The sequence below is a fragment of the Rhea americana genome, unplaced genomic scaffold (genome assembly GCF_003343005.1).
Source record: "Rhea americana isolate MKP2758 unplaced genomic scaffold, rheAme1 scaffold_1, whole genome shotgun sequence".
Classification (NCBI taxonomy): domain Eukaryota; kingdom Metazoa; phylum Chordata; class Aves; order Rheiformes; family Rheidae; genus Rhea; species Rhea americana.
The window spans coordinates 13,657,716-13,682,414 of record NW_028185038.1 but is presented as its reverse complement, the minus strand read 5'-3'; the positions used below and the strand labels follow the sequence as shown (position 1 = coordinate 13,682,414).

At 44.8% G+C, this 24,699-nt stretch overlaps 2 protein-coding genes across 3 annotated transcripts in view; one reads left to right on the top strand and one right to left on the bottom strand.

Annotated features, from left to right (window-relative positions):
• UPF2 (UPF2 regulator of nonsense mediated mRNA decay) overlaps window positions 1–5,809 on the bottom strand; it is a 192,893-nt gene extending 187,084 nt beyond the window's left edge. For both annotated transcript variants that reach the window (XM_085299318.1, XM_085299334.1), the window contains exon 1: window positions 5,801–5,809. The gene's annotated coding sequence lies outside the window, so the exon portion shown is untranslated. The remainder of the gene's footprint in view (window positions 1–5,800) is intronic.
• Window positions 5,429–24,699, top strand: part of CAMK1D (calcium/calmodulin dependent protein kinase ID) — a 224,173-nt gene continuing 204,902 nt past the window's right edge. Inside the window, exon 1 of the mRNA XM_085299347.1 lies at window positions 5,429–5,710. Within this exon, the coding sequence (XP_085155473.1) occupies window positions 5,616–5,710 (95 nt within the window). The 5' untranslated portion in view covers window positions 5,429–5,615. The remainder of the gene's footprint in view (window positions 5,711–24,699) is intronic.

Genomic DNA, 24,699 nt, shown 5'->3' with positions numbered 1-24,699 from the left:
CACTCCCCAAAAACCAAGCATACCAAGCCAAATCAGGCAAACCACTTGGAAAAAGAGCCAGTTACCATTTTGACCCAGACGTGGATTACTGGCAAGGCTCAGCCTGCCGGATTCAAAGCCCAGACCTTCAGCTCCTCAGTTTGAAGACTGAAAGAGGGGAGGTTTGAGCAGGGTGCTATCCCTTGTATTATCTATGCTGCCTTTGAAAATTAGGACACATTTAGCAGTGATTTCACCCCTAGCTGCTACCAGCATGGAAACACAGGGGCTTGGGACTCCGGTGCTTGCTCCAGGATTGAGTGGGGCAYGCAGTTCTCCTCTCTTTCATTTCTGCCTCAGGAGCATCCCCTGCCCCTGTCRCCTCTGTCCTACCCATCTCCCACCTATTCCTCTCTCTCCTATTCTGCTCCTGCTGGCTCTCCTGCTGCTCATGACCATCTTTGCCAGTACATTGCTCTTCTCTCTTCGGCCTTACCTATGGGTGTTTTTTTTCCTCCTTATGATTTTATATGACCATGATTTACRACTATAAGTTTTAAAAGATTTATTGCAATGCACATATGGTACAGCACAGTTACAGTGATGTGGTTGGCCTGGTTGTTTTCTTAATTCCTGATTTTTCCATACTGAAATGCATGGCCTTGGCATTATGTCATCAGGACTTTTGTCCTTTAATTTCCTAGGCTTATTCTGAGAGCAAAACCAGGGAAGAGAAGTCGCAGCTCTACAGTTAAGAGGTTGGCTGGCATCTCTGAACCTCATGAGTAATCTAAGCACCTAGGGGCTTAACCAAGCACCAGATGGTCCTCAGGCAACTAATTGCAGGCTGAGGATTCATGCCTGTATCAGTSCTTGCTTATTCCACTTTATAGGCACAGTTAAAAACCCTATGGCACTTYAAATTTCTTCGTCCTCGAAAGAAAAGCAGCGCAGGCAGCAGCTGTCTGTCATCTCCTCTCCCTTGCAYGTGTATGTTTTCAGATAGTGTTTTAGCTGTTTAAGATGAGCTCGGGCCTTAGACCATCTTAAAGAGCTTAAACTGATATAAGACTTTAAAGGGTTTAGGGGTGGTTTAAGGACGTTGATTATAATCAACTTGCAAAAAGAACAGAAAACAGTGGGTGCTGTGTGGAGGGTGGGCAAGGAGTGGAGGAGGTAGGTGGCTTTGAAGTCGCTTTAGCAAAATGTGCAGTTTTAAAAAGCTGTGCGGGAAAGCACCATCGGCCTTACTTTTAGGGTGAATGCATTGCTGCACAGAGGGCCAGCGTGGGGACTTGTCCTGCAGAAGGCTTCTGTTTAGGATAGATTCTTTTCCTTACATAAATCCTCCTCATGTACAGCCTGGGTCAATGTCCTCTGAAGTCACTAAAAAGTCTCCCACTTGCTCCAAGGAGCTTTGCTGGGGGCATCAGTTAAAGCAGGTCCCATACGTTGAAACAGGCTGTTGCGGACAAGCTTAGAGCTGGCTGAGTTGCAATACTTTGTGCTGGATTTGTTGTGTCAAAACCAGTTCGGACAACATGAAAACCCTACCATAAGCACTAGTTTGACCAGTGATGAAAATTAGTCCCCTACCAAGTGTACCTTTCAAAACTGCAGCTATTTTTAAATTAGTACTCTAATGTAAGAAATAACAGTGAAACATTTTCAGATAAGCAAAACAAACTGGTTTGTTAATTTTCTCATGACTCAGTAAATTTCCCAAGAGGATTGCCTCCAAATTTCCAAACAAATTGCCAAATTCCTTCCAATTTTCACCTTGGGTCAGGGACTGGATCTACAACATTCCTGTTTGTGAAACTGCCAAGAAATGCTGCGAATATATGAAAAACAGTGAGTTTGAAGGGAGTGTTTATTATGCTAGTCAGATCTGGCATCTTCTAAAATCAAGAGAGTAACCAAATCTGAAGATGCCTTGATCCAGGTCCAGCACCAAATAGCTTTGGCAGTCCCAAATTATGTTGTCACAAACAGTGGCAGAGTCAGGCATTTTCTTCTGCAATTTTTGCAGAAAAGCATCAATAGTGTTGATCTGTAATTGAAAAGGAAGTTTATACTGAATGACTCAGAAGCAACATGTGAAAGAGCTAGTATTATAACGTTTATATAGAAGAAATCCAAGTTTCAAGTGAAAGAGCTTAGAAGATGAACGTGACTGGTTTATTTATGCTCATTATAATGTAGTTTACATAACACTATATTAAGGCCAACAGTGAATCTGGCAGCACACAGGCCTACTGTATGTATGAAATTGTAACACTGTAGGTTTTGAAGTATGTTTATTTGCAATATTTTGAAACAATCTGAAGGAATGAAATGAAATGGTAAAAATATAGTTTGAAATAGTCCCTCAAATATCAGGCCACTTTATTCTGAAATAAAATGTTTCATATAAAAGTTTATTTTCAATCCCCGCCCCCCCTAAATTTTCAGCATTTTCAAGGAGTTGTTAGAAAAAATGTAACTTGTATATCTCAAATATAACGGTTTGGGTGTTTGCTGAAAGGAGTGATTTAATGTATGTGTAGCATGCGTAGCCCTTTCAAACTCATGTACACCCCATCTACCCATTAGCCACATTCTGATACAAACACTCAGTAGAGCTGCAGATAAAGCCCAAGTAATGAAAGATGGTCACACCACATCCACAGGAAGGGCCTGAATCAGTATTTCACAAGCAATCTTATTTCTTGCACTTCTGCATGCCTGATTTAGCCACTCTAACAATGTTCTTTTAATCTAGTTTTACRTAATTAAACATCAAATACAGCTATATAGATTCACTTCACTGCAGCATGCCCTGCTATACGCAGCCACTATAGAGAGAAGTTTCTCCTGTAAGATTTTCAGTTTTTTAAAATACCTGTTCTTCAAATAGCTCAATGCRCTACAATAGCTCTGCAGGAGCTTGTCAATCAAGTGAGATTACAGGCTCCCTAAATTCATCCTGACACGACAGACTGTAATGACTCTGAAGGAGCTGTTATGGTCTATTGTATCGGTGCTCCATGTCTAATAGGAGCGTCTCACATACTTTTCATTAAAATCGTAATGGCTCCAGAGGATGTCTACGTTACCAGTTACTTCAAAGGTGAGTTATTTCATCACAAAAAAGCACATTCATGTGATGTTAAAGGTGCAGGTTAAATTGGGAAAAGAAAACTTAGATTTACAGGCTGCCACATACTTTTACCTTACRCAATTTTGACGCTTAAAGATTGCATTATTGGCAATGATTTGAGCAATTTCAAGTGAAATTTTTGTCTGCTGCAAGTGGGAATGGAAAAGTGTGTGATCCTTTCTGTGCAGTGAGATGCTGACATAAAGCTGTATGGACCAAAGGGACTTAATAAAACAATGCTGGTGGATGCTTTCGATATGTCATTCCTCCGGGAGAACTACAACCCCAGTCTTCTGGAGATGATGAGGCTCTTTGGCCTATTTTATTCCAGAGGTCTGGGTAGATGATCCTACTTGCCCCTTCTGGCCTCAAATTCTCTCAGTCTTCTCCCAGGGACAGGAGGTTACRTTCTGCTGCACCGTCCAGCAAATCCAAAATCACAGTGTGACATTTCTGATAGCGAGTGACTTACGTGTGAAAAAGAGAGGAAAAACCATTTTGGTGTGGGTTGAAGATAAACTTAGATACGGGTGTTGACTACATCCTCTTAGGTCAGCCATACCCTTCATTTGCTAAGCATGTGGTGTGGTGGACGGCCTGACCCGGGACTCCTGCGTGACACAACCACGAAGCGGATTTTAAGGAAGGATATATAATGAAAGAAATCCCTGCAGGTGGCGAGCGGCTGGGAATAAGGYGGGACCAGCAGCAAAGTTTCAAATATCTCAAGAGCGTGCCATGCCAGTACGTAAGCACCCATCCCAGGAAATGTCAGGCCGTTTGGGCTGTCCTTGTGCTGGTGACAGCTGCCGAAGCATTAAATTAGATGGGTAAACGGGTATATTTGGGGACCTGGCACACTCTGAGCTGGGTCTGGCTCTGCCCAGAAGAGGGTAGCATTGCCCAAACACCCCAACCCACTTCCGCGTCTTCCCAGCTTTGGGTTTTTCCCCAAATTCGCACCTTTACCCACGCCCCACCTTGCCCTCCCAGCCCCTCCTCACCGGGAGGTAGCAAAGCCTCACACACGCTCATGTGGGCAAGTGCGCTCCAAGGGAATCAGCTTCCCGAGCAGGAATTTCCAGGAATCTGTCAAAAGGAGAAAATGCGTTTTAGATTTAGGCACATAGCGACTGATGAGTAAATGTTATTTAGTCTGCTCTGCTAGAAGTGAYGCTCAAACTGGCCCGGTGGACGCACTAGGCCTCGCCGCGGCGGTGGGGCCAGGCCCAGGCGTCGTGCCATGATGTGGGGCCGCCATTTGGTGTCACACCGTGGCGTGGGGCTGCTGTTTGGTGTCCTGCTGTGGCATGAGGCGGCCATTTGGTGTCATGCTGCGACGTGGGGCCATCATTGGTGTCACGCCGTGGCGTGGGGCCACTGTTTGGTGTCACGCTGTGGCGTGGGGCCGCCATTTGGTGTCATGCTGCGGTGTAGGGGCCATCATTGGTGTCACGCCGTGGCGTGGCGCTGCCCTTTCGTGTCGTGCCGTGGTGTGGGGCTGCCATTTGGTGTCATGCCGCGGCGTGGGGGCCACCGTTTGCCGTCGTGCCGCGGCGTGGGGCCCGCTGTGCCGTGCCTCGGCTGCAGGCCGTGTGCCACGGCCAGGCAGCCGCAGCCCCTCGCTGTGAGGCGAACCTGCCGTTGCCCCCTCGATCCTGGCGTCGCCCTCTCGCGCGTGTCCCGCATGCGTGTGCGTGTGTGTGTGTGAGAGAGAGCGTGAGCATGTGTGAGCGTGTGTCGGAGGGTGGCAGCCCGGCCTCGCCGCTGTAGCGTGCGCTTTTATTTTTTTTTTCCCTAATGCTTTCCCTCCCCTCCCGTTTGACGTGCGCGGTTTTGGTGCAATGCGAATTATCTCCAGTCAGTCAGTCAGGAGGGGCGCCGACCGGCAGCCGAGCAGCGGCGCGGCTGCCTCCTCCTCCTCCTCCTCCTCCTTCTCCTCCCATTGCCATAACAACCGGGCACCGCCGCGGCGCCCGGTGCGGCGCCGGCACCTCCGCACCGCGCCGCGCCGGGCACCAGCCCGCCCCCCTCAAAAAAAAGGAAAAAAAAAGAAAAAAAAAGAAAAGTGGCCCCTCCCTCAAGGAAAAAAAAATTAATAAWAAAAAAAGAGACTTTCCCTCGAGGGGTGGGTTTGCCTGGGCGGGCCACAGCGACCCGCGGCGCTGCGCGGGGAGCGGGCGCGGCGCAGGCGGGGCGGAGCGGCGAAGGCGCGGAGCGGCTCGGCGGAGGCAGCGAGGGCGGAGGAGGAGGAGGAGGAGGAGGAGGAGGGAAAGGGCAGGCGGGGGGCAGAGAAAGTTGGGAGGAAATAGCCCGGGAAAAGTGGCACTCGCGGAGCCCGCCAGAGCGGGGAGGAAATAAAAGCGGCGGCGGGCAGGAAGTGTGAGGAGGAGGAGGAGGAGGAGGGAGACGGGAGGAAGCAGCGGCAGAAGAGAAAGCAAAAGCCGCGCGGCGGCGGCTCGGTGCCGCCGGGGCCGGCATCGGCGGCGGGGCCATGGCCCGGGAGGGCGGCGGCGGCGGCGGCGGCTCCTGGAAGAAGCAGGCCGAGGACATCAAGAAGATCTTCGAGTTCAAGGAGACGCTGGGGACGTAGGTGGCGCCGGTGCCGTGTGTGTGTGGCGATGCGGCGGTGACTCTCCACCACCCCCCGCTCGGGGCAAACCTTCCCCTAAATTAAACACCCGCCCGGGGCGAGGGGAAGGGCTGCTTCGCCTCGGTGGGGTGCGCGGGGCTTTGCCCGCGGCGGCGGGAGAAGGGCAGAAACACGCAGCCGGGACGCGGGCTCGCCGCTGTTATTTATAGCGGCCGTGCATGAAGAGTAGCAAAGCGCTAGTTTAATTTATTTATTTATTTCGAGAGGATMCGGATAAACACGCGCAGGTGGCGAGTGGGAACAGGGAGTGCAGCCTCATATGTGTGTGTGTGGTTTTATCTTTTTATTCTTTTCTTTTTTTTTCTTTCTCCCCCCATTAAATTTTCGCAGATGGGGTGCCGCGCTCCCAAGCGCAGCCCCGAGCGCTCCTCGGCGCCCCGACTCCGCATCCCGCTCGCGGCGCCTCTCCGGATGGGGCCGCGCGAATCCCCGCTCGTCCGCCGCRTGCCGCTTCCAAAACACGGCCAAGCGAGCTCCAACTCTAACGTTTCAGTTACGTTCTGCTTCCAAGGGAGGGCTCTCTATAAACAGAGTATTTCTGGTCCACGAGCTCACTGATCTTTTTTTTTCTTCTTTTTTTTTTCCTACCCCTATGAATAAAGTGTGAGTAAGAGCGGGCCCGGTGGTTGGATGCGGAGGCAGGTCACGCAGCGCTGTTGCGATGAGCCGGTAGCGTGGACTTGGGAAAACRCCGAGTTAGCAACTCGGGTTAAGGGCTGCGCGGAGCCGTGGGGACGCAAAGTGCGGCGTCAGGGCTCAGCGTCGGAGTTCGTTCTCGTCATCTTGGTCCGTTTTTTTTTCTTTTTTTTTTTTTTTGCCCTCAGAGTTTCATGTCACGAGGGACGTGTCCCTGCTCGTCGTCCCAGGCGTACCGCCCTCTCCCTCTGAGCYGAAGGGTGTCGGGAGAGTAAAGTTTTAATGCTAAGATTTGTTAGACCAGCAGGTTGATTTGCTGTGGTTTCCACGATACAATTATGTGTTACCTTCTTGGTTGTTGTGTGCGAAGCAATCTACGAGGGTTAATTTGTGCTGCGGAGGAGGTCCAGAAACAATTAACATTGCAGATGCTATCCGTATCCCGCTGCAGTTAATGGAGCAGGTACAGGTCCCGAGGTAAAGCTGGTCAGAGTTTAGAGTTGTGGCATATGATGTTGGATGTTGGTGAAGTCCATTTAAATGTGGCAGTTTAGTAGCTTTTGCTATTAATCATGAGCATAATTAACATCACCCTTTGAGAGCTGCGGTCAGCAAGTCATTTATGGAGAGAGTATAAGCTGTGAAGACTTAATCTACAAACTTCTACAACATTAAAATAATTGGATTACAAGCCTGGGCCAATGTAGAGAAAACACAGCTTCCCCCCCTCCCCTTTTTTCTTCCCTTCTAGGCATGGACATAGTGATTGTAAATGTGTGTGCATTTAAGATCGTGTGTGTGTGCGAATCTAACAAACATTTGCATTTAACAGCAGTTTCCTTCTGGTGGTGCGTTCCTTAGTTTCAGAGAGCTGACGGATAATGATGAGATTTGAATTTGGGTGCTGTCCGTGGCTGCACACTYGAGAGGCACCCACGGTTCCTGCCAGCTTTGGTGTGACTGAGCAAGTGTAGATTTTTTTTTTAAGCCATTAAAGTACCTGTTCATTCCCACTGCAGCTGATGAAAGTCACTGACTGCTCACTGCCTGTAGTAGCAGATACACAGGGTACTGGAGTCCAAATGACAGGATACAGATCCTTACTTATAGAAAAGTACTTAAATAGGAATTAAGCAAAAGTCTAAATACCTTTAGAGCATTTGGTCCAAATCCTTTCCTCTAGCATGATTTAGGTGCAGAGCTAAAATCTCCTTTGATCCCTCCTGCACTGTAGTGCTGAACCATGTTGGACATGTGTCAGTAGATCTCACCATCTAATAGATTTTTTTTCTGTAGTGTGAATGGGGCTTGCAGTGAAGCTCCTTGGGTCTCAGATGAAATGCACTAGATGAATATAGTACCTATATTTTGCATTTCTCAGTTACCTTCCATTTTAGGACGCCAAAGTGCTGAAGGCACCTTTAACAGAAAAGCAGCCCTTTCCCCTGTATTCTCTGTAGCAGTCTTAACTCACTATGACTAAATTAGCTCCAGTAAAAAATGCACTAAACCTCCAAACTGGGGAGGCAAGTGAACTTTTAAAACTTAATTTATTTAAAGATCATTGACTTGTAAATGTTAAATCTGTGCGTACTCTCTGTTAATGATTTGTTCTCAGAAAGGAGTCTTTCATTTAAATAAAAGCTTTTTGGCACATCTTTAACGTGGAGAGTTGAAATTGCTGGAATTATTAAAAAGAGCTTAAGCTGGTTAATCACAATATCACTTGGGCTTCAAGGAACCTTTAAGGATTGCTCTGCTCTGTCTCCCGTAGCAGCATTGTAGCAGGGATTAATTATTTAGAAGCCTGTGTAAACTAAGCCCAGCCGTATCGATACTGAAATTGGCACCCTGGATTGGGCATCGCCTCTGTGTGCAGTGAAATATCCTTTTATCCCAAGGGGTTGTTTCCTTCAGTGGCTGAGGTTGCTTTCTGGATGACAGAGCTGACATAGCTGGTGCCTGAAGCCCTGGGCCTGGCAGCAGCGTCAAGCACAACTTTAGCTTAATTTTCTCTCCGGAGCTGGGACAATAGGAAAGAGGTTTTTTTCCTCAGTGTCTCTATGTAAATCTCAACTTCCTCAGTGACTGAAAGTGGGAAGAAGAGATGAAGGAGAAGGATTTAAGAGAGAAAGAGAAATGAGTGAGGGGAGGGCAAGAGAAGTATAAATCAAAGAGAAAGGGGAAGGAGGCAGAAATGAAGATGTGGGTAGGAGAGCTGAGAAACTGAAGGTGTGAGACTGTCTTCTTGTTTTGTATTTAGGCAGAACTAGCATGCGCCATCTCATTTTGTGGCTGCAAGTTCTGAGGCACCAGAGTATAACCAAAGTATATTGATCATATTAACTTTGAAAGTGTGACAAAAGAAGGACGCGGAGGGTGTGTGGGTGAAGCGGGGTTCAATTCTGTGGTCTTGGCTTAAAATTCCTCTTAACATCAAAAAATTAAGGCCTTCAGCTTTGTGTTTGAAATTTCTGGCTGTGGAAGGTACACACAGGCCTGAGGAAAGAAGAGGCTTTGACTAACTGCTTATCTTTTTGATTTTTAACAAATTTGCCAGTTGTTGCTCTAGTGAGTTTGCAGGCCTCTGGGAGAGGTGGAGTTTCATCCCCTGGGCCTTGAGGGACAAAATGCTTCACAAGAGCAGTGCGATCTAATACAGATACAAGTGCTCATTGGCATAGCATTTTCTCTCTGTTGTTAACTAATGTTATGTCTAAGGTATTTTAAAACTAAGATTGCAATGTTCCAAGAAACAATAAGATAAACAGTGTCATCCTATATCTGCTATCATTTGCTCTATCTGATTGGATCAGTCATGTTTCTAAGATACCTGTCATTAGGCCTTATTGACATAAGAGTTATGTTCAAGCATTTAGGAGAGCTCAAACTTTGTAATTGTCTGATGGAAATACTGGCATTGTCCTTAAAAATGCTGTGGTAGATTCCTTAAAGCTTAATATTAACACAGAGAGTTGCATGGATATAKCCATAATGTAGTAAGAGCTGGGTAGGAACACAAATGTACTGCAATGACTTTTTTTTTTTTTTTGAAACTGTAGTTTAGAGAAACCTTGAAGGTGGCTCTGTTTTTCTCAGGGTTTATTGTCATTTTTGGTTGATATGCGCTTTCCCCTGTCTTTCCTGTACTCTTGCACAGGTTTGATAGAGCCCATGCGCTTGAGTGGTGGTATCACTAGGCGTCTGGTCTGTCTCTCTCTGATCAAGCATCTTCCCTTCGCATCAGCCAAGAGAAGCAAGTTCAGAAGTGCCAAAAGCACTTGCGTTTTATTCAACGCAATGAATCATGCCTCCTCAGCCATTTAACTGCAGGCACCATGTGAATTACTCAGTAGTTTTCCCCTACTGATTTTTGAATGTTCTGAAGATTTAAAGAAAAATGTTGATAGCTGGGCTTTCTCTGGCATCATGCCCCTGTGAAGACTAGAGTGTTGTGWTTTTTTTTTTCATGTTTCTGCTGACATTACCAATAGTTTCTATCTCTCTCTTGTTCACTGCCATCTTTCTGGAGTTTTATATATTGGATTGCTTCATCTTTTTCTCAGTTCACTATTTTCTTCTTTTTAATTACATTAAAGAAACGTTTCATAGTAAAAAATATCTTTGGAGAGGAAATACTGGGTCCCAAAGGGTTGAAGTTAAACCACGCACTTTCAGGAGGGAGGTTGATTAACTGTGAGGACAAACTATAAATGCAAGTCGTTCCCATCTGCWCCAGAATGAATTGCTAGAAGAAATCCTTTTATCATCTAAACGCTCTTGGGATTCATGCAAGAATCACTGGCAGAGTCTCTTGCCCATGTTTACACAGGAAATGTTTCATGATTCCTTCTGCCTTAAAATCTGTAACTCTGGGAATCATGATACTGTGAAAACACATGGATCTAGGGGTAGTTTGTGCTCTCAGATGTGGGGTACATGCAACACCTCTAGCATCTGTGAGGGAAGGAGTGAAAATGGAGATCCAAACACTAACGTTTAATTAACACTATGAAATGAGTAAGATGTTTTGGGTTGTGCTGTCAACATACAGCAACCAGAACCATGYTGAGAGGACTCCTTTAAGGTGATGTGCCTGTTTTAAACTGAGAAGTCCTTAGGATTGCTATCATGTGGCATAATTTACTATCCAGTACTCTTGGAGGCTTAAAAATTTATTGCTGGCTACCATTTGCAGTGAGTATTCTGGTACCTTGTAATGTAGATTGGGGATCTCCCTCTGATTGTTACAGAACATAGCAAGCTTGAGTGTTTGGCTGTGATTGAAATGAGAAATAAAGACAAGCAAGATGGGCAGGAAAAAAGTATGTACCTAGTGATGAAAAAGAGTTTTTGACACCTCCTGAAGCACAGCTCCTGGGTGCATTTTGGGCACTGCTTGTTTGGGGCAATGGCATAGTGAACGGCACATACAGGTCGATTTTTTTTCATTGTCCAAGAGTAAGATAGCTAACGACCCAATAACCAAAGGCATCCAGAGAGATAATGTCATTTTGGGGGACCTCCAGTTGTCAGCTCACAGGTGTGCACAGGCTTCTTYTATGAGCTGTATTTTGTACTGCTTTTGATGCCTAAGCTTTGTTTGTCCTGCTTCATCTCCTTTCCTGTGGTTGCTCTCTTAAGTACCTGCATGGGCTGCCTGTCTGGCTCTGTACTGTCTGAGCATCCTGTGACTGTGGGATGAATACTCACTTCCCTGACTTCCCATGCGATGCAGAGGTGTCTTCATAGACAAGGTGGCAGGAAGCCATTTGGATAGGGTTGGGATAGGAGATTTGTAACTTTCTGTTATTTTTTTTGTGTGAGGCTTAGCACAAGGTGATCCTGACTTATGCCAAAAGGCACTCGGTAGGACTTCAGTACAACTAATATTGAGGAATAGTTGATCCACACTGCAGAGCACTGTTGCCATACTGTTTGTGCAGATGTGACTGAGGGCRAAGAATGCGTAAAAATACTGTTTTTCTTTGTCAGGCACAGAGAAAGCTGGCAGCAGAGGGGCACCCAGCAAGCAAAACCCCAAGGGACTGCAGACTTGGTGGAGTGGTGGTGCATGCAGCTGAACCCAACTTTTAGGAGTCCTCCAGTAATCCTTTAAACCAAAAGTCTATTCTTCCTATCACAGTCACAACATGGTGGGTGTGAGAGTCTTCTTCTCTGCAGCTTCTGCCATCTGGAGCAGCCTGTCTGCTTCCTTCACCCTCCATCTGTTTTCACACAGGACCTGAAATATCTCTTTATATCTCTTTTCCTTCCTTTTTGCCTCTTTTTCTCTCTAGCTCTGTGACTGACCTCAGATACATATATGTATTATTTTTTTTGCTCCTCACACAGTATGTAGATAGCTGCTTACTATATGCAGAATTCTGGTTAGAGTTATTTAATCCTTTTGAGTGTTCAAGGATACAATTAATATTGAATAAAGTTGCATTGTTTTAGTTTGCTTGACAATAGCAAGCATTTACAATAGGATTCTGAATTTATTGCCGGTAATGGTATTCACTTAACTAGTGAGTCACAGCTTATATTCATGACTGCTTAATAGGACCTAATTTTCTAGTCATTTTAGACAGTATGAAAACAAGCTGGAACTTAAAAAGGTGCTGTTAGTAAACAGGTAATGAGTGAAAGAGGGATAAAAATTCCTTGGGGCAGTGAGGTCTGTCATTTCTGTTAGAATTTAAACCACATTGCATTTCAGTGGTGTTCTGTAAATAATAATTAACAACGATAACAATTTGCAAACATATGTATGGGATTGGGCTGTCCCTGAGTGACAAATAGCTTGGCAATTAGAATATTTCCCTTTTATAGAAATTATACTGTTCCTTAAGATCTTTCCATCAAACCTTAATACTGATGTGTTTTTGTGTTATCTGACTTGGTGCTTCCTGTAATTTTCCTTTGAATGTTATGTCAATCACTTTTTAAAAAGAAAACTATAAATAACAGATTGTTAATAAACTTTTAAAGGCCYCTTTCTGGTGTTTTTATGTTGAAAGCTGTGTATTGAGTTTTATGCCAGAATTACTCACCAAACAGATTGTATGAGGTTATATTAAAATAATACTCTGTAGCAGATTTTTTTGGCAGAATTAAAAAGCTTGTCTTTTTTGCTTGTTTTTGTTTTTACATCTCAGTGTAGAACAGCTGAACATGGGGCTAGAGATTCTTTATAACAATAGATCACTAACTTTGCTTGCTCTTTTCCTGAGCAACATCATAGGTCACATTTAAAAACCTCAGCAGCTTTGGACAAGTGGACTTCATAACCATGAAGATAGATCTTAAAATGCCTTTTTCAAGGGTTGAAAGGGGAAGAAGTGAGAGAGAGAATGCACTGGCCTAATTGTTTTGAGGGTGTGTTTGTTTTTTCATATATTTCCAATTGAACTAAGCTGAACAGCTTCAGGCTCCTTGCAGTTTCCAGTATCAACAAAAGGGAGGTCTTTTTAAGGTTGTAAATGAACATGAGCATTTAACGCTAGCAACAATATAGCCAGGCTCCATGACACCTCTCACTGCAGACCCCCTGAACAGTAGTTCATACTCTTACTGCTTTCTGTGACTTCTGCTCTTTATCCTACCCTTTTTTAGGGTGACTCTTTGAAGGTATGTCTCTCAAACCCAAATGTCACAAATCCGTGCAAGTCTGTGTTGCTCAGTGCTCCAGAGGACGCAGAAGTTTCATCTGTTGCTAACGGGAGTGCCTGGTAGCTGTAGAAAGCCTCAGGTTTGTCAGCRCTTGGCCTCCATCCTCCATGCTTCTCTCAGGAGTCTGATGTGGCCGTTCGGACATTACGTGCATGAAGAATAATACCGACCCGTTCATCAGCAGCATAGTGTAAAGGTTTGCTGGTCTTCCTAGGAGCACCAGGGGAAGCAGCAGATACCATCTTTGATGCTGCAAGTATTGCAGAATCATTCTGTTAGTGTCATGTTTGAACTGCGTAGTATGCTTCTTTTTAAAAAGGAGGAGGAGAAAGGGCCTGCCTGACAGCAAGTGCATTTGAGGAGATGTGGCTGCACTTCTCCCATTAGCTATGTTAGAGATCCAAGAAGTGACTGGGCTTCTACGGGTAGCACAAGATGAAATAGTGTAGCCACTTACTTAGTTTTAAAGATTTGCAAGGGCTGAAAAGCTAGTGGATATTTGGGGGTTTGGACCCTGGTAAGGGATTAAATATGATGGTCCTGAGATAGTTGTTATTTTTATCACTGTGGCTTTTATTGGCTTCAAATGAGATCAGGCTCGGCTATGCTATGCTAGCAGTATTATATGCAAACACCAGTGTAAGAGACTGTTCCTACCCAAAAGAACTTCCAGTCTAAATAAACAAGACAAAAATGCTAACACTGCTTTGTCAAAGATCACAGTGTGTCTCTTGTAAAACCTGGAGCTGAGCCTAAATCTTAATTCAATCCTTGTGCAATGGACTGTGCTGCTGCTTTTAATAGTGGGCAGTGTCATCTGCATCTTCTTCAAAATGTATTTATTTATATATGCTTCACCCAGGGGCATCACAAAGAATTAGTTTTTACTAGTTAAGGTTTGTAAAAGACTTTGAAGATGCTAAGCACTGTCTATTGTTAATACCARTGGTGCTTTATTGCTGAGCTGTTTTGCAGATGCTGAGAGGAATAGAGATCTTCCCAGAGCTATGAAGAGCTGGAATAGACTAGGCTGGTTTCTCTGCTGGAATGATCCCACATTGCCTAATTCCATCTTCCTGTCTCATCCTAAATAATTCAAGGGATCCGGCTTCCACCTGCACTCTTACCTTATAGAGAACCCCTCGCAGATRGTTCTCTGGTCCCAGTTTGAAGGTTTTGTTCGTTTTGTGGGAATGAATTAAATTTCTGTTTAAATGCATATATTCTATTTCATTCCTTTCCTCTAACAAGTTTTTACTTGGTTCATGCATAACAGGTTAAAATCTAGGTATTTCCAGAGCCACCAGCTATTGCTCTGGGCACAGGCAAGGCTCCCGGCATCTTGCTGTGTGCATGGTGGAAGGACTACCGTTGTGCTAACCCTTTGAGGAGTGTGTCTTTTCCTGCTGCCTGCAAGGGATTGCTTTTTGTTTGGCTCCCCTCTTTGGGTGTCAGCTAAGAGTTGAAGAGATGACTGAAGAAATTTTGGGCTATCGTCAGCCAGAAGAGGCAGTGCACTGTGTGGAGATGGCTGGGGAGGGGGGTCTGCCGCTGGTGGAGATTTCACTTTGCAGGTGAGAGGACAGGTAATCCCCTTGCTGCCTATAGGCCCTCTCTGGTGCCATTCTGAGCATCTCGCAGTGGCAAAATGGATGGAAAAAGTGCTGAAAAATTCAAACAACATAGGGAGGGTTCTTGGGGTAAAGAGGAGCACTTGGGCAATTTGCTGCCTCACTGRAATAGCCTCTGAGGCAGGCACAAGGCTGTGATAATCACATTCATCTTTAATTGAGAAATACTTCTAGAACATCCTTGAATGATTTTTCATTATTATTTTGAGTTGGCTTGAAGACTTCCTCTCGCTTGTCCTGTCTTATGCTGTCTCTCAGTTTAAGTAAATCAATGCAATATGCCTAATCCTGAAGCCTGCAACACTTTGGAAACTTCAGACAGCAGAATGCTTGGGGTATACTGTCAGCACCAAGATATTGTGAACATATTAAACTTGTTTTGGGTTCCTTACCCTACCTTCTTGCAAAGTACCTGAATAAATTCAAAGGCTTGGTCTTCTACTTCAGGACATTTTTGTTGCTGGGGCCTGAGATATCTAAAGCTCTGGGATCATCAACACCCTCCCACCTTGCCGTAATGTGTTCTCTTGCTGTAGGGATATAATTAAGTTGTTCAAAAGACAGCATTTTCTGAGGGGAAAACCTGAGACTACAGAGCTTTCTTCAAGGGCTAATGATCATCATAAAAACACCACCTCCTTCCCTCAGTCCAAGACAGTGTGTTGATATACCTTCTCTAGCATAATTACATAGCGACCTTAGTATTACAAAGCAAACAACCTATCCTTCCCAACATAAAATGCTCACAAACCTAAAAAACAAAACAACCCCCCCCCAGCCCCTCTTGCTAGAAGTAGGAAGAAATGAGGGAAAAAAATAGCATATGACACATTAGCCAAGTTGCTTCATGCACCATGGGAAGATGCTTATATATATGTATGTGTATATATGTATATTATGGGGAAGAACAATGGTGTGACTCCTGTTAGCTTAATTCCCCAGGCACTGGAACACAAAGGAGTAACTCRGAAAGAAGAGAAATGTCTCATGTCACAGACCTGGTGGTTTATGCTTTTTAGGAAACAGGAGGCCATAGGTTTAGGAAAGGAAAAAAGCTACTGAGAAATGAGTTGAAAAAGGGATGCCTATGACACTAGGATTCCTGAGTGACAACTGAGATGGTTTTTACCCAGAAAGCAAGCAGTGCACCTCTGGCTTTATTGGCAGCAATAAACCAGAGAGCCGGCTGGTTCTGCAGGTGAGTGCAGTCACGCTGTGGGAAAGTCGAAAGAGAAAGATCTGGGGAAAAGCACAGCAATGGCAGGTGGGTGCAGCTAAACACCAAGAAGGAGGTGGTCCTCTAGCCTAACTGACTGTCAGAAGCAGCTATGCCCCACCATTTGGTCATGAGACTTAAAAAACTGCCTGCGACTGCAAAAACAAGATGCAGGTTCTGTGAATGGGCTAGCTCGTGTGTTACACCACCAAACACTTAAATTATTTTCAGTCAAGGCCTACTAAAATTACCTGCGGCTTTGATGCTGGTGTTTGGAGGTGGTGTGTTGTGGTGACAGCTTCATTTTGCATTACCAAGGGGTTATAGTGAGGGTGCCGGAGCCCGGACCCTGGTTCTGCCCCGATGCTCTCCTGTCATCTGCAGCCAGTCAACAGTCTGTGCAGTCCTATGCTAAAAGGGTATGGTGATAATTTTGTGCCTTGCCRCCTGTTGTTTGGCTTCCATAATAAATGTGTAGAGAATGATCCATGCCATTTGGGTAAAAGAAACCGTTTAATAGCGTGGTGAGATGTTAATGTATTGCATGGTTTGTGTTTCTCTTTTCATCTGCAAGTGAAGGCAGTAGACTCATGCCTGCTTATGTCATCTGAGTTTCGTTAGCCTTAATAAAGGGTCCAATGCAAGGAGCTACTTGTCTCTGGATGCAAATGGGCTTTAGCTGATTTCTGRCTGCTTTCTACTACACAGTGACTTGATGCAATGACTTTTTGGGGATGTCTTTTGCGTTCTTTCCTCTACTGAGGGGAAAAAATAATGTTGATGAGATGATAGATTAAGGTCTAGCCACTTGCTCTGAGTTTCCACTCCAGTTTCCAAGCCTRTTGCCTGTGGTGATAAGGGGTATAGTGGCTTTTTCCTACACTGTTGTCTTTAACACTTCATCAGCGATGAAGGGGCTGTAGGGCTGCTGCAGCCACTCAAATATGTGGTGTTTGAACATGTTCAATTTGTGACCAGAGAAGGCAGGAAGCCCTCAGTGGAGATCAGTGTCAGCTCAGTAATCCCCAAGGTCCCCCCTAGTTCTCTGCTCTTTCTGAGCAAAAGTAAGGTGGAAGGAGCTGAAATGGGTCTCTCCAGAGCTAGAGCTAGAGCAGCAAAAGGCAGATGGAGAAATACTTAAATAGGGCCAGTTCCTTGCAGTTTCCTCCCTTATTTYCTTTGACTCCATTTTTGAGACACTTTGGTAGGTTCCTGTAAATGTAGGAGGGAATATGCTCACTCAGCCTAAGAGTTAAACAGGGACTGTGGGGTGCCCACTTGCTCGTTTGGCTGAGGGGGGTGAACAAGCTCACCTAAGCRAGCGTGATGGATCTCCCCTCTTCCATCTATCTCCTCATCTCCATGCTACTTCTGTTATGTCAAATTATTGTTTGCCGTCTCCTGTCCAAGTCCTGCCTGAGCCACTTGTTTGGGTGTGGGTGCTGGAGGCACGTCTGTCTTTGGGTGGGCACAGCTGGAAAGCGGCACAGCTGGAGAGCAGCACAGCTTTTTCCTTTGGGTCAGCTAAGGCCCTTATTGCTGCGTTTGGATGATACACCCTTCCGCAGAGGGAGAGCAGGGGGCTGCTCAGTAGCTAGAGTCTGCTGGAACTTCTGCGAGCTGCTGGGTCCAAGCCTGACCTCCCCACGTGCAAGATAAATAAATAAACGTTGTGCTTGATGTTAGCAGGCAGGTGGTTGGGCCGGCCTCGCTCAAACAGCCCGYGAGGGATTCCCCCTCTGTAGATGGGGTGGCTTGAGCGTGCTCCGCCGGCCCGGTTTAACTTCTGCCCGCGCCATCGCCTGCGGAGCGATGGCCGTTCCACGCGCTGTCTCGTGCAGCATGCTTAAGGCTTGCAAAGTTGTGTCGATGAAAATCCYACCGTGCTAATGTCATCGTGACGGCCGGTGCATCAGTTTCTCTAATCAGTTCCTTATTTGGCTATTCCTCACGAACTTAAAAGCAATACTGATAAGGACATAACAGCAAYTTAGGTATACTAATGCTTAAATACTAAGAGCAAAAGGTGGACGAGAGAGAGACTGGTTGTGAAAACATTATTTAAAAACATTTTCAGCAGTGGAAAGTGCCTGTAAAAAGTCTTCCTAGAGGTCTCCTCCATGTGTGTTGACTTAGCACCCCAAAGAGGACAAATTTTTTCTGAAGTCAGAGGGTAGCACACAAAAGCACACCAGGCCTGTTTCTCTTCTGTTTTGTTCTTAAATCATTTGTAGCTGCGCMAAGTGACTGTAAAATTCTGCCTTCGATGTGCTCAGCTTGGAGGTTTTTCTTTAGAGGTCAATGAAGGCCTGTATTACTCAGCAGCGAGCTGGAACAGCAGCATTTTACGCTCCTTTTGCTCAGGTTTCAAATCGCAATGTAAAGTTACAAGACCGTGGAGAAACAGGTTGCAGTTCCAGGGTGGACTGGCCTGCATGGTATAAGAAAGCCCTGGTCTGTCCCGTAGAGTGGTTTGCATCTTCCACCAACCGCGACGTTTGCGTGCTGTCAGTGTATTTAATGAAATGATATTGGTTAAAAACAGCCCTGCAGTAAAGGGGCGGATGGGGAAGAGAAATACAAAGTACAAGGAAGTTTTGCTTCTTTTAACTCCATAGGACCTATAAATCAGCAGAGAAGTGATTTTTTTTTTCTTGTGTCATGAAAAAATCATCAGCTGCTACCCAGAAATAGTTTGCAACAGTGACATTGTCGGAAACAGTATCTTACTAAGAACAATAAAAAATTGGTAGATGCCAGGTTGAGTTAATGTGTCAGCAGTTACTGAATTCACCTCAAGAGCGGGAAATGGCACCAACCATCATTTCTTAATGAGATACGTGAGAACAAAGAATCACAACGCTTGAATAATCTGTCACGTCTCTATCAGTGCTGCTGAAGCAATTACTCAGTTTGTTCAATGGTTTGACAAGGTAAAATGACAAAATCAATTTACAAAGCAGATTACATATAAATACGCAGTGCTTTTTTCCCMTGAATGTCTTCTCAAAGGCTCGTGTTTTCTCTCACTACGATCCCTACCCGGTCATTCGTTTTGGTGGTACTGTTCAGATGAGGCCCTACAAGGCCCACAGTGACGTTATTCACCAGATCGTTTGTCATTTATCCATCTCTGGTCTAACGATACCGTCGTCTGGGCCTCTGCAAATGACTGATGCATTGCTTCAATATGCAGCGTAGGTGTGTTTTATTACTCAGTGCTAAGGCTGTATTTTTCTAGGGTCCTTAAGGCAGTCTGGCCCTCAGCCCCTATTAACGCTTAATGTAAACCTTTCTGAATATTTTATTCGTTTGGCAGCAAACGTAGGAGAAACTTGGTATGAGTTCCCTAGGAGCTACATAACAAGCGTTGTACACGGAGGCGATACATCATCTATTTTAATACCAGGCCTTTCGCCACGTTGCAGCGGTTGTGACGGGAYGCTGCTGGCCGCAGCCCGGCCATCCCCTCCCCGTCCGTAGCGACGMGCGTGCACAGGAAGCCAACGGTAATAACAAGTTACCGTGGCTGAGGCTAAACGGCATCTTTGGCAGCAAGATGGGGCGACTGGTTGCGAAGAGGGGTAGCTCTGAGTGCCCGATGTCTTCAGGTGCCCCGGCACCTAAAGGCTAGGAGCACGTATCAGTCTGTGCATTTTGGGAGGGGGGAAAAACAAAAAAGGATCAAGGTTTTTAGGACTGTCAGCAGAGCGCTTTTTGATCAGCATTGAATAGTTTGGGAAGGAGGGAGAAGCACCCTGAGTTCTGTGAAATCTGAATTTTCTGCTGTTAAATGGCAGTTTCGTAGCAACCAGCTTCTTTCAGGTCATCTGAGACTCCAATATGTAGGTGTTAGCCAGTCTTATTCTTTCCTTCCATAATTCTTCTCTTCAGAAGTGCTGGGTTAGCATGACATAACGAAGCCAGCACAGAAGAGACTTTTTTTTTCCATGTAAAAATGTTTACACCTTTCATCTTCTGCACAAGGAACTCTGGAGATAAAATATTTTTGTTCTCGTTACAAATAACTGTGGGATTCCCCCTTCTGTCCTTTTGCATTTTATGTTGTCAAAAGATACCATCGACAAACCTGACTGCATGTTTCCTTGTGCTTCTAACTTTGCGCATCATGATTTCTCAACAGAGATGTTGTAAACAGCTTTTAGCTATCTGTAAGCACTTTTCTTTTTATTTCAGGCAAGGTGACAGGGTTCCCAGTAGTCTTTTAAGTATACCATAGGGTTGTTTTATGAAGGAAAATACTGTTTCTTAACTTACCTTTGCCATACGACTCCCATTACTTCAATTTCTGAGCACATTACAAGCCTTACAAAATCTGTGATGCTGCAAACTTGTATGTTCTTATGTTTGCATGACATATGGACTTCCAGTATCTGGTTACTCAATTTCTGCTTAACATCTTGTATTTTCTGATGACTGTTGGAGAATGTGAATGCGTACAGTATTTCCTTATCTCTTATTGGTGTCACTGCAGCTTCTTGGTCTTTATCTTGTGGTTTGTTGGCTAACCGTCAGATCTTCATGGCTTCATTAGGAAACAGATGTACAGGTCTACTTGTTGTTTTTGTTGCTGCACCTCTGACATATTGCAAATGTTCTTAATTGATCTTGTTCAGGATGATACCATCTGGTAGCATCTGCTTCTGCTGTGGCTCGCGCTGAATACTTGTGTGTGTCTCGGACTATGAGGACAAATTACAGAGTTTCAGCAAGGTATTATGTTAATTGTTTTCTGGAATAAGTGAACACAGAATTTGAACATAGCTACATAATTTATATTATCTACATAATTTAGCTACATAATTTAATATCCAGATTAATATTGTTTATTTCAAAAGGCATGTTTCAGATTAGAGTCAGGCCCGGAGTCCATGTTGGCCTCTCTTAATTTGTTATTGGTGTGGCTGCAAACATGTCAGAGCTCCCAGAGTGGGGAATAAAGCAGCCTTGGGGTTTGTATTTGGCTCCTCTTAATCACAGAGAGATATAGAATAAACCTTTAGATCTACCTGACTTCTTAACACCAAACTCTTGCTTAATGAACAGTCAAGATAAGTCATCTTTAAACATGCCTTACTGTTTCTGGAAGGCTGGTGGACTTTTTGTCAGCTTTTAACACAGCCAAGTGTGTTCTGATATAAAGCTTTTGGAGGCAAAAATAATACTGGACAGGAACTAGATGAAAAATCTGCTGAAAAAACAACTAGGAAAATCAGTGCAGTCTCCTGAGAGTCCAAAGCAAAGTCCTCCTTCCCATGCAGGGCGCTGAGGACTTGCTAGWGTACTGTCATGCTGAGTTTAGCTCTCCATTCTCAGCTAAGTCCTTTTTATTAGGTGGCAYCAGCATTTTTGGTGGATTTTATTACAGCTGCCATGTCCATATCTGACCTGTGAAATGGAATAGAAATTTCATTTCCCAGTGCGCTCTATCTCTGGTCGTGACAAGYGCAGGCGAGCATCAAAAAGCTTCTAGGGTGGGATTTATCCAGAGTGGCTTAACTTGGCCATGAGAGCAATGAGAGTTGGCCCTYAATGTCAGCGGGACAGTGTTAAGCCAATTTTAAGAACCTTAAGAAGCTGCTCCCTCTCTCTGTACTGCTTGCGTGAGGCTGATTACAAAAGCACAGGTTCTCTTTTTACTTTGACGACGAGTCTCTTTGGCCCAGTGCCCTTGCTGCCACTGTTCCCTCAGCACCGGTACCCCTAGCTGATCAGATGTTGGGAGTCGAGTGTCCCAATGTCATGAGTTTTGGTGATGATGTGCACTAATGTTAGGGGCAATTTTGTGGAATGGAAGAGCACTAGGTAACTCAGRAAACTTGGGTTTCCTTTTGGAGCGTGCCACTGGCCTACTTTCCAACCCTGGAAAAGTTGATGCGTGCAGTGGTCTGATTTCCCTGTCTATCAAACAGCCCCCAACCTACTTTGTAATTGATTTTGAGATCTCCTGGTTAAAGTGTGCCATGTGAGATATTTAAAGTGTGCTGTATGAGGTGTTTTTGTTATGGTAACATGGTAGAAATCTCCCACATTGTCTTTGAAGTATGTCTGCGTGTGTTAGGAGCTCAGCTGTAATGCTGGCATCCTGCAGATGATGCTTTCATGGGACTCCCATCTGCTGCGGTCCGATCCCTTTCCAAAAGGTACCACAGACTCCAGAGTGAGGTGGACACCCCGCAGCTCCACYCTGAAAACATGAGAAATAGGGCGAGGAAGCAAAGCCAAGTGAAGTGCGTTTCATTTTCTGAACCGGGYTGTAATCTTGTTCAGCGTGCTGGGAGTCCTGGCAGGCAGAARGCTCTTCTGGAAATGTCTCTTAGCTCTCAAATCATGCTGGCCACTGAGTTTTGCTGTGGAGATTTGCTGCTGGTTGGACGGCGGGAGCTGCCTGGAGCTAGCTGTAATGCTGCGAGATGGCTTTTGCCTCCTGGGCGGTCTAAGTTACAAGTGGGAGGGAGCTGACAGAAAAAGAAAATCGTGGTGGTTTTTGCGTAGTGCTGCCGACAGAGCGGGAGTTGCAAAGTGGTGTGCGAGTATTTGTGCAGCAGGGAAGAGTCCTTCCCTGGTAGGACTCGGTCTTATCTTGTGCGTGTAGACACCTGTATCATGATTGATCTCTTAGCCTGCAACATTTTTGGAAGTCTTACAAWTTTTCGTGCCTCTTGAAAATCACATCAGTAATTAAAGTGGGTRTGGTGAGTAGTCGCCGGGACCCTAAAGCTGTAAGCTTTTTGAAACRCCTTCACTGAACAATTAAGCCAGCTGGAAAAAAGTGTTCATGGTATGGAGGGGAGCAATATCCATGAGAGACAGGACAAATATAGTTGTTTCCAGTTGCCTGAAGGGCCACAGCATTACTGTTTCTAAAAACCTTTTTGTARGCAGAATGCATTCAGTTTTTCTCTGGTTCTGGAGAAAGCTAAAGTTAGTGCATAAATTGTAAAGCGCATTTGTGCTTAAGCGGCATGCGTTAGCTGTGCTGGCGAAGCCTGCAGAGCATTCAGCATTTATTGGGGAAATCTCCAGGTCTGAACAGCTTGGTTAGGCACAGTTATAAACTTAGAAGGTAAAACACAGTGTCTTTTTCCACTTTGAAGTACAAAGCTGGCTGCTGGATGTCCTGTCAAATCCCTCGGAAGCCTGCAGGGAAGGTGAAGAGCCTCAGGGCTCCCCCCGCCGAATCCTCAGCCGCTGGCTGCAGCAAGGCAGCAGCCCTGGGGAAGAGGCTGCGCAGCCAGGACAGCGGCAGAAAACCGAGGGAAACCGTATGGGCGTTCTTAAATGATGATGTCTTGGAAAAGAAAAATGTAGGAACCCACCGAGGTCTGCAGAAATTAAGGTGCCCATGTTTGAATCCTTGCACTCTGCTTTTAGTAGTACAATCTGTGACTTCTTGCAAAACGCTGCCTCTCCTCCTCTGGTGTAGTAAACGATGACTAACTTTTAAATAAGCACTGAAATGTTTTGAAGTGAATTTTCATCAGTGATTTAAAGGTTGCAATTCACTGAAGCACTTTCTAAAGCTTCGCTCAGTTTAGTGCATCATTAATTTACTCATGCACACTGYGAGGTTTGACTATCCCTAGGCACACACTGAAGTCCTATCGGAGGTGCGAAGTCAAAGGGACTTGGGCAGGAGACAAAATCTAAGCACTTAATTGCTTTCCTGATAGATGAATCAGGACCAAGAACAGGCTTCCTGAGWGCTCGCTCTCTGGAYTTCAGTACRATTCTGAATAATCTACAGGGGMAGATTTGTAATCGCTCTCAGAGCTYGTCACGGCARGTGTAAAAGTTGGCRGTTTTGGGAGGGTAAYCCTGCAGCTAGACAGGATGGGAGCTGTGGATCAGAGCCCAGCCGGGGCTGGTGAGGTAAATGGAAGGGGCATCTGGTCCCGAGCGCCTTGCACCCACCTGGCATGAATCAGCTAAGACCGTGAATCCCAGGCCTTTTAGGTCATTTTGCGAAACATCGCTGCAAAAGTATCTTGGCAGGGTGAAAGGGAAAAAAAGCATTTAGCCTAGCACACTGTAGATGCACTGTAAGTATCTCAGATAGGAAATATTTTTCTTAATTTCATAAAACTTGTAATAAGGGAACACCAACCTTTATGAAATGCCCTTTAAAATGCAGTAAGAAAACTCAGCGGGTTAAGAGTTTCCTATTTAACTAAGCATTCCCTTAAAAATAAAATAAACTCTGAGAGCTCAGAAAAATAAATCCTCTCCATCACAGCCAAAGGAAATGTATTGTTTCTTATCTTTGGATAGCTTTAGCTTTTCTGGGAAAAGAACTGGAGGAGAAAAAATAACTCAAGGCAATAAATTTAGCCTYGAACAAAAACAATTTCTTGCATGTAATTTGGATTTGTTCTCATCTGAGCCTGTGTTTTAGGTAGACTGTGTGATTATTTTCTGTGATCTGCTAATATAGTTGTAAGGCTACCCAAGAAATGATTCCTACAAGTTGTGCAAGGGACTTAGTGGTCTTTCAAAATCTTCAGGAAATCCAAGAAAAGGCAAGTTATTTCTTTGCATTTTGCATTGCAGAATCATTGCAAAAAATACTGCAAATCTTTTGTTACTTTTCTTTTCTCTCTTCTCTTCTCTTCTCTTCTCTTCTCTTCTCTTCTCTTCTCTTCTCTTCTCTTCTCTTCTCTTCTCTTTTTACTTTTCTCTTTTTTCTCTTCTCTTCTCTTCTCTTCTCTTCTCTTCTCTTCTCTTCTCTTCTCTTCTCTTCTCTTCT